General features: G+C 33.2%; 1 protein-coding gene across 1 annotated transcript; it reads right to left on the bottom strand.

Annotated features, from left to right (window-relative positions):
* Window positions 1-1,125: 1,125 nt before the first annotated feature.
* LOC127263950 (uncharacterized mitochondrial protein AtMg00810-like) lies at window positions 1,126-2,410 on the bottom strand. The gene is made up of 3 exons (XM_051293271.1): window positions 2,235-2,410; window positions 1,712-2,133; window positions 1,126-1,619 (listed from the first exon to the last, which is right to left on the bottom strand). Exons 1-3 carry the CDS (start codon window positions 2,408-2,410, stop codon window positions 1,126-1,128), a joined length of 1,092 nt encoding a protein of 363 aa, XP_051149228.1.
* Between the last annotated feature and the right edge of the window lie 7,576 nt (window positions 2,411-9,986).

Genomic DNA, 9,986 nt, shown 5'->3' on the forward strand with positions numbered 1-9,986 from the left:
GTAAAATATATTTAATATTGTAGAAATTTCAAATAAGATGGTTCACAACAAACATAGACTGAGTCTGTTTGCGAAATAACTTTAAATTTTATACTTTCTTAACATATTTTATGGTCAAATTTAAGTTATATTACATTTAAAATTTAAATTAAAATATTGATATATATAGTATATTACCTTAATATTGTTTCAATTAAATCATTACAATATATTCATACCTGTGTGTGTGAAGTGAGTTTTGCATAAATTTTTAAAATTATTTTAACTTTTTATTTATTCATGTGATGTATAATATTATTTATTTATTTATTTTATATTTTACTATAAAAATTGTGAATATATAAAAATTATAACTTACTACTACCTTTGTCCCGCAAAGAGAATATCATTTGATTTTTACACGTAAATTTTTAATATAATATAATATTAGTTTGTATTAAAATAGATCAAAATATTTTTATTTGTATTGTATAATATAAAAATAGTGATATTTGTTTAATAAATTGTAAATTGTAAGGATATTTATTATGTTAGGTAGGTAGTACAATACCTTATTTTGGAACAAACAAAAATGAAAAATAATATCATTCTTATAGTACGGAGGAAATATAATTATTTGAAGATTATTCTTTTAAATTTATTTTTGTATTTATATTTAAATTATTCAATATGTTTGTTATGGTTTTGTTTTTTTGCCCAAACAATTTTTTGTATAACACAATTTTCAATATGTATTTTTTTTTATGCAAAATTAATATTTAATATAGAATATTAATTTTATATTACATGATAGTGGATTTCTTCGAACATAAAATACTTCTCGTGGAGATAAATTACACAAATCTTGTTTTGATTCCTAAATCCCCCTCCTCAAAGGCTGTGGGTGATTTCCAGCCCATCGTTTATTGCAAGACTATTTACAAAGTGACTTTTAAGATCGTTGCCAATTGGATTTGTAAGATCCTTGCCAATTGGATTTGTTATGATTGATGGAATTAACTTAATTTCTCAAATTATAATTAAAGTACAATATTATATATATATAAGAGATATATTAGGTAGGGATATATATCTAAATATATACAATATATATCAGCATATATATATATCAACATCCCCTCAAACTCAAGGTGGAACGGTGGAACCCAACTTGAGTTTGCTAAAAAATGACTGAAAACGGCTTGAAAGATGAGGCTCGGTGAAACCGTCTGCAATATAATCAGCAGAAGGAATGAGAGACAAGGAGATGTTGCAATGAGAAACGTGATGACGTACAAGGTGAAAATCGATCTCAATGTGCTTCGTACGCTCGTGGAAGACATCATTCGTCAAAATCTTCATGGCGCTCTGACTGTCGCAATGAATAATAGTGGCGGAGGACTGAGGCACTCCGAGATCAGCCAACAGCCAACGAAGCCATAGAAGCTCCGTAGTGGTGTCGGCAAGAGCTCTATATTCGGACTCTGCACTGGACCGGGAGACAACCGTCTGTTTCTTGCTACGCCACGAAATAAGTGAGTCGCCAAGAAAGAAGCAAAACCCGGTGGTCGAGCGGTGATCAGAGGGATCTCCCGCCCAATCAGCGTCAGAATACCCGGTCAAAACTAAGGAGGAACGAGCTGAATAATGAAGCCCATGGAGAAGAGTACCTTTGATGTAATCCGTAGAACAGCAGAATGATAAGTCGTCCGAGGGGCAGACATAAACTGACTGACGATATGGACGGCATAGGCAATATCCGGTCGAGTGACAGTCAGGTAGATCAGACTTCTCACCAGCTGACGATACAGAGTAGGATCATTGAAGGGGATGCCGTCCATCGGAGTAAGACGACAATCAGAATCTAGAGGCGTAGAGGCAGTCTTGGAGTCAGTGAGACCGGCACTAGACAGAAGGTCTGAGGCATACTTGGCTTGAGAGAGATAATATCCGTCGAAGGTGTCGGAGATCTCAAGTCCTAGGAAGTATCGAAGAGGCCCTAAGCTCTTCATCTCAAACTGGCGGTGTAGATGAGCCTGTAGCTTAGAGATACCTGATGCATCATCTTCCATAATGATCATGTCATCCACATAAAGTAGCAGAACAGTAATTTCAGCTGACCCACGACGAAGGAAAAGAGCCGAATAATGATCGCTGGAAGTAAAGCCAAGTTGGAGTAGAGCAGAGCTAAATTTCGAAAACCAAGCTCGAGGCGCCTGTTTCAAACCATACAGGGCACGGCGAAGTTTACATACCTTAGAAGACGTAGGAAAGCCAGAATGAGGAGATATATAGATGTCCTCGGATAGATCACCATGCAAGAACGCATTCTTGATATCGAGCTAGTGTAGGGGCCACCGACAAGCGGCAGCGATAGCGATAAGACAGCGGACGGAGATGAGATGAGCAACCGGGGCAAATGTCTCCTCATAGTCTATACCATACTGCTAGGTGTAACCTTTGGCTACCAAATGCACCTTGTAGCGCTCGATGGATCCATCAGAGTGAGTTTTGATTCGGAATACCCACTTGCAACCGATAGGTTTCTTGCCAGAGGGAACATAAACCATATCCCACGTATGGGTTTTCTCCAAAGCCTGCAACTCCTCAGACATAGCCTACCGCCACAACGGATCCGCATACGCCTCACGAAAGGACCTGGGCTCATGGTGGGACAAAGTGGCAGAGAAGCAGTGATAATCGAGTAAATGAGTAGGTAAGTGACTAACCCGAGTGGAACGGAGAGGGCCAGGATCAGGGTCTGAGGTTGAAGTAATGTCAGGCTTTGGTAATGGTGATGCATCGGAGTCGAGAGCAGGAGTAGGCTCGGGGATCGACATCGGTTCAGGAGGTGCAACCGGGACAGCGTCAGGAGCGGGGGACGGGGACGCATCATCGGAAGGAAATAGAGGTGGAGAGGACAAGGTAAAGAACGGAGACGAACGATGAAAGGGGACTCAAAAGTGGGACAAGGCAGAGAACTTAGTATTCTCCCAGAATGTGACATGACGAGAAACACGTAGCCTATTGGAAATGGGATCCCAACAACGATAACCCTTATGCTCTAACCCGTATCCCAGGAAGCAACACAGACGCGTGCGAGGTTCCAACTTAGTGTGCTCATGGGGAGGGGGGAGGACAAAACTGACACAACCGAAAGGGCGGAGGAGACTATAATCAGGGGCTCGATTAAATAGTCTTTCAAATGGACTAACATTAGCCATGACAGAGGAAGGGACACGATTTATAGTGTGGACAACAGTGAGTGCGGCTTCCCCCCAAAAACGATCCGGACAAGAGGCAGATAAGAGAAGGGTGCAGACTGTATCGAGGATATGACGGTGTTTACATTCGGCGCGACCGTTTTGTGGAGAGGTGTATGGGCAAGAGCGTTGGACAACAGTACCCTGATCAGATAGGAAACAAAGGAAGGAAGAATCGGTAATACTAAAGAGCATTATTTGTGCGAGGAGTTTTTATGGTGGAGGAAAATTGGGTATGTATCATTTTAGCAAAGTCCAAATAAATATATGGAAGTTCAGAACGCTTCCGCATAAAGGAAATCCATGTAAAGCGAGAATAGTCATCAATAAAAAAACACAAAATAACGAGAACCATTCATAGACACAACGGGCAAAGGTCCCCAAATATCAAAGTGAACTAATGAAAACGGTGTATCCGCAACGGAAGTACTATGGGGAAATGACAAGACAGGTTATTTTCCCAACGAACAATCCACACAATTAAAAGACTCAAACCTGACAAAACCCAAAAGACCCTGACTAATCAAAGACCTGAGTTTATTGGAGGACGCATGACTGAGACGATGATGCCACTGAAGGCAGGATGGTGTCGAGGTGGTGGCAGCTGAGATAGAGGGACGAGGGAGCTGGAGTGACTCAAGTTCAAATAAGCGGCCCGTCTTTCAGCTCTTCCCGAGGGTCCGTCCGGTTTGCGCATCTTGAACCTGCACACTAGTAGAAGAAAAGATCATTGTGAGACATTGATCAACTAATTGACCAACGGAAATCAGATTCAAGGTTAATTGGGGAATACAATATGTATAAATGAGGGATAAGGACGAGGTGGATGTATGTCCCGTATGGGTGATGTGCATATGAGTACCATTTACGGTAAGGATAGAGGGTAGGGATGGTTCGGTGGATGTACAGGTCATATGATTACTGCAGGCATAATCAAAATACTAAAGAGAGTTACCTGATGTGGTAGACATGGCTGTATTAGAAGATAGAACTTGTTTAACAAGAGCCTCCAAGTCCTGAATCGTAGGAGGCGCAGACGCAGGCGTGGCGGAGGCTGTGATAAAGGAGGTACTAGACTGAGGAGGTCCACGAACATGCCGAGGCTTGTAGTTACTGCTGCCAAAGTGAGACGGCCTAGTAGGACAATATTGTATAGTATGGCCTAAAACATGAAAGTAGTGACACTCCACCTTGGGGCAATGACCGAAGTCATGATCAGAAGACTGACATCGTTTGCAGCTGAGGGAACGACTCTGAGTAGGAGTTCGGGCGGTGACTGCAAGAGCAGAATCAAGCAGAGGAGTCTTGGCTAGGTGGAGACGAGTTTCCTCAAAAAGAATCTCCTGAATAGTTGCATCCAAGGTAGAAAGTGGGTGCCGATGTAACAAAGAGGCACGAACTGCCGCACTCTGGACGCAAAGCCATCAAGACCTGAATGAGGCGAAGATGATCAGGACTGATCTCAGCTTGATCCAACCGATGCCAAAGGGGTTTCACTTGCGCAAGGAATTCGTTGACATATTGTCCTGGTTCCTGTTTTAGATCATGGAGAGTACTCCATAACTGATAATAGTGTGCCAAACCAGTAGCACGGAAGTGGACTGCCAAGAAATCCCACGCTGCCTTGGCAGTTTCAAATTGGGCAAGCTGCACATGTATCGCCAGAGTGGAAGTATTGCGCAATCAAGTAAGAATCCGATGGTTCTTACTGTCTCAATCGTCCAATTTTCCAATATAAGATTCAACAACTTTGGCGGTAGGTGCAACTTTCTTTGAGACGCATATTTACTACCTTTGGGACCATGATATTTGGCTGCGGCAGCCATCCCACTTAGATGTGTTTTTCATGAGGTCAATCCTTAAAATCGAAGACAGTTTCTACTCTATTTTCGGCCTTCTTGGTCGAACTAAATTCTACTTTGAGCAATGGTTGGGAAGGGGTAAAAGCGACATTAATCCATCATACAACATTTTGAGAATGCGTGGTAGTAAATGACAGCTCTTTAATCTGACTTGCGATTCATTTATCCTTTGAGGTAATTTTGAACGGTGTTTTAAAAATATATCTATGTCAAACGGAATTAATAATATATGAATATAACATAACAATGAAAGTCACTCATAAAGGGAACAGTAGAAGTACCCCAAACATTATAATGATTTAGCGAAAATGGTTTACTTGCGATTGATATATTTTCTGTAAAGGATAAGGATGGTTGTTTCCCAAACGATAGTGTAAGCAATCAAATGACTCAATGATAGTATAAACCAAATGACTCTTACTAACTAGAGACTGAATTTTAGAGAAAGATGCATGACCAAGATGAAAGTGTCACCGGAGACTAAGGGAATAAAGGGTAGTAATAGGAGTATGAGCAGAATAGTCGACCAACCTTTCAACCTGTCCAATTGAGGCTTCTGATCCACCTCCGACCTCGTCTCCAGATGTTGATTCGACTATGGTGCCTAGATATGTCATACCTCGTTGATCAAATCAAGTAAGTCATCCACCTACTCATTTGTGTGATTATCATTGTTTTATATTATCCTATCTCGGCACAATACAACATATCATAAACATACTTAGTCTGAGACATATAATATCCATTGGGACCATCAGAATTCTCAAGATCCAAAAAATACCGAAAGTGGCCAAGACTTTTCATTTTAAAATGCTACAAAACATATTTCGTAAATCAGATATACGAGACTAATCGTTCCTAATGAGAATCATCCACACTTAACCCGACCCAAGAATCTTTATTGATAAGCTTAGGTCAAATTATATGCTCGTATCGTATCTTAAATTATGCAACTGAGGTCAAATTACTCTTGTAAGACATGTCAATTTTTGCAAGATTTTTAAATTATAGTATTTAGTTTATAATAATCTTTTTAAATATAATACTCCCTATCTCTCATTTTAAAGAGGCCTTTTGAAATTTTGTAATATATTAAAAAATAATAATATTTACTGATTAGTGATAGTGTGTAAAAAGTTTTGATATTTTTTATCATTTGATTTATGTATAAAGTAATTATATGTGTAATGATATATTTGTAATTTAGTTAAAATGTAAAAGTATTTTAGTATTAGTGTATGATTATTTTTATTAATTAAAATTAAAAAGTGATATTTTGAGTGGGCAAACAAAAACTGTAAAAATGATACCTTGAGTTTGGATGGAGAAATATTTAATTACTACTATTATTTTTAATTCAAAATATTTATGTATAAATTAGTATATATATATATATATGATACTCCTTTTGTCTTATAAGAAGGGTGTAATTTTCTATTTTTGTGAGGGTGTCATTTTTTAATTTAGTAATTGTATCACCTATCTAATATAATAAATATATTTACAATTTATAATGTGTATTATACAAATATCATTTTTTTTATATTACATAATTCTAATAAGATTTTTTTATTTTTTTTGTTTCTACTACATTCAATATAGTATCAATATTAAAAAATAAGTTCAAAAAGCAAATGCTATTTTTCTTATGGGACTGGAAGAGTATGTTATTTAAAGTGCATAAAATATACGTAAATTTACTTTATTGTATGATTTTTTTTTGTTAGCTATAAAAATAATTTTATGTTATATAGAAATAAATATTATTAAATTTTTATTATAATATTATAGTTATAAAATAAATAAATTGATAAATAATTTAAACATTCTTTTTTTCAAATTTATTTAAACTTTTTCATGAAAAATCAAGTTAATAGCATTGAAAATATAAGTATATATATATAATTCTAATATAACTAAACCATCTACTAATAAATATATATATATATATATATTGATGACTTGTTTATTTAATATTATTTTAAGAATAAAAGTGTATATGTTCAGTTTTAAAGTTTATTGGCATATAATAGAGCTATTGATAGCTTTAAAAGAAAAGTTATTTTACATAAATTGATTTTAGTTTGAGTTTGAATCTTTTTATAATAATATTTTAGTGAAATATTTTTAATGAGTAAAGATAACATAATTTATTGGAAATTTTTAATTCGTATAATAGTATGATTATTTTTATGCTAAGCCAATTAAATTATACGCAAGAAATAAAATATTTAGTACTTATTTTGTTTCATAATTATAGACTTTTTTTATTTCTCTATCCTATAACAATTGATATATTTTTATTTTTAGTAAAATTTATTAAATTAAAATATATTTGACAAATATAAATAACTTAATTAACTACATAACATATAATATCACAATTAATGCTAGGACGATATTTAAAACTACACATCTTTTATAAAATTAGTTTATATTGATTATAAATAAATAAACATATTTTTTTATTTACTTATATTATAGAAAATTTTATTCTTCACAAAGTGATATACATATTGTATATAGTTTTTATTGCGATATAATTTTAAAATATTTAAATATATATTCTAATTTTAAATCATAGATATTAAATTTATTTTAAAGTTATCAATATTACTAAACATAAGAAAATGATAGAAAAAAAATTATCATAATACACTATTATTAACTAATTAAATATTATTACTTTAAATATCATGTTACTAATGAAATGAATCGATTATCTTGAGACGGGGAGATTATATTTTTTCCATATTTTATTAAACATAAGAATGTTTGATAAATATATTTACTATTTCTTAAATAATGTTTTATAACTTAATATTTAAATATATAGTTAATTTAAAATGAATTATATTTAAATGATCAAATAATTATAGTTAATAATAATTCTTTTTTTATTATGTATAATCATACCAATGTATATTTTATTTATTTATTAAAAAAACTACAGTATTTCTTGAAATTTATTATGGTTAAATTTAATTTTTAATCTTTTACGAACAAATATATAAATTAACTTTAATATCATTGAAATATTTTAGAAATAATCATATTTGAGGTATTTTAAGATATGTGTTCTTTCACAATTTCAAAAAATAAATTTTTTTAAAAAAATTAATAATATATTATATACCTTCATTATTTTTATATTACTTACACAATTCTTCGTACCTTATATTAAAAATATCCCTTAAAACAATTTCACTAAACAAACATCCGTAATAAAGTAAAATATTTATCAATTAATGCATACTTTATATTTCGTTAGTCCATTTATTAAGGATTTATAACTTTAAAAAAAAAATTTAATTTATCACCAACATAATTTCTATAGCCAAATTGTATTTATCTATAATATTTTTATACTATAATTGATAATATGTATTATCAAATTCAAACTTGATTGTACATAGTATATATTTGAAAAGAACAATAAATATTGAACATCTAAGTTTTAGTTGTATTTATATGCTATTAAAAACAACGTTTATGAATTTTCTATTACCTATATATTGAGAAGTATATATTTTTATATCACTTAAAATTAATTTTATTATTAAATAAAATTATAATTGAATATATATATAATTGATTTAAGTAACTTATGAGTATTATGCGCAAAGGTTATGCGCATTTTTGGCACTACCTGATGCCCTAGCTAAGGAAACAAGTTTGTAAGAATTAAACCTGTTGTGCATTTAATGCCTTGAGATAAATGGCTTTGTCTTATGTAGAAGAGACGCAATCGCTACTCAAAAGTGTGCACTGGGTAAACTCCCGACTGAACCTAATACCCTGCAAATTGGGTCCGACAATACAAGTCACACTAGGGGAATCATATGTGGCAGGTTGACCTGGAGACGTCGGAGTTTGAATACATAAACTCACGGTCACAAGTTCACTTCTCACACCACCAGGTCATTCTTTACGGGACTGTGTTTTTGTTTGTATGTATGTTTGTTTTCATTGATGAGTAACTAGAACTTAGAGTGTGTCTCCTATTCACCTATTATAGTGTGGAGAAACTCATCCGTGGAAGTTTGAAGAATTGGAAAGAATGATTCTTGGAGTCGAAGCTGATGGAGATTACCATCCGTTATGCAACTTTATTCATAGTTTGGCTACTAGTCTGCTGAAGTTGTTACGGCGTAATAACAAACGGTCATAAGAGTTTGTAAAAACTAAATGGAGCTTAGGTAGAAGATAGGTTGGATAGTATAGTATGGTGTCTTATATGGTGTAAACCAAGTGTTTGGTTTAGTTAAAACTCTTGGATTGGAATCCCCCAAACGTAGGTTGGAAAATCGAATTGGGTAAACAAACTTTGTGTGTTGTTTTTCTCTCTGCACTTATTCATTCATCGATCTGTGCATGAACACACTACCGTTATAACCGCGAGACAACTACGTTATAAAGTTGTGTTTACATCGAATATTTCACAGTTCCATTGTACAAGTTACTCGGAGGCGTTGGACCTCTTATTCGAACGGCCACCCAATTTCCAACAATTGTATTTCAAAATATTAATTTGTAGAGTAAATTAAATAATACACTTTTATATTCTAGTAAAAATATACAAATTACCCTATATTTTATATATTTATTGTACTTGCGTCAAATTAGAATATGCACAAAATATCATCTTTATTCAAAGTTGATTTTGGTTGTAAACCCATAATTAGATATGCAAATTTTATATAAATAAAAAAATAAAATATCTCAAAAGTGTTTTTTAAATAAAATCAATAACTAAATATTTTATCAATCATCCATTTAATAATATTTTAAAGACGAAGTACCTAATTTTTATATGTATAGAAAAAAATTATAAAATCAAGGGTTTGATCAATTATTTATTTATTTATTTTATTTAAATAAT

This window comes from Andrographis paniculata, unplaced genomic scaffold (genome assembly GCF_009805555.1).
Source record: "Andrographis paniculata isolate CXL003 unplaced genomic scaffold, ASM980555v1 Contig69END, whole genome shotgun sequence".
In the NCBI taxonomy this organism is placed as follows: Eukaryota; Viridiplantae; Streptophyta; class Magnoliopsida; order Lamiales; family Acanthaceae; genus Andrographis; species Andrographis paniculata.

Coding starts and splice junctions, on each gene's coding strand:
- LOC127263950 (XM_051293271.1), bottom strand. CDS start 2,410: ATGAGGAGACATTTGCCCCGGTTGCTCATCTCATCTCCGTCCGCTGTC. Junction 2,134..2,234: donor GCTTTCCTACGTCTTCTAAG/GTATGTAAACTT, acceptor CTTTACTTCCAG/CGATCATTATTCGGCTCTTT. Junction 1,620..1,711: donor CTATGCCGTCCATATCGTCA/GTCAGTTTATGT, acceptor TTCATTATTCAG/CTCGTTCCTCCTTAGTTTTG.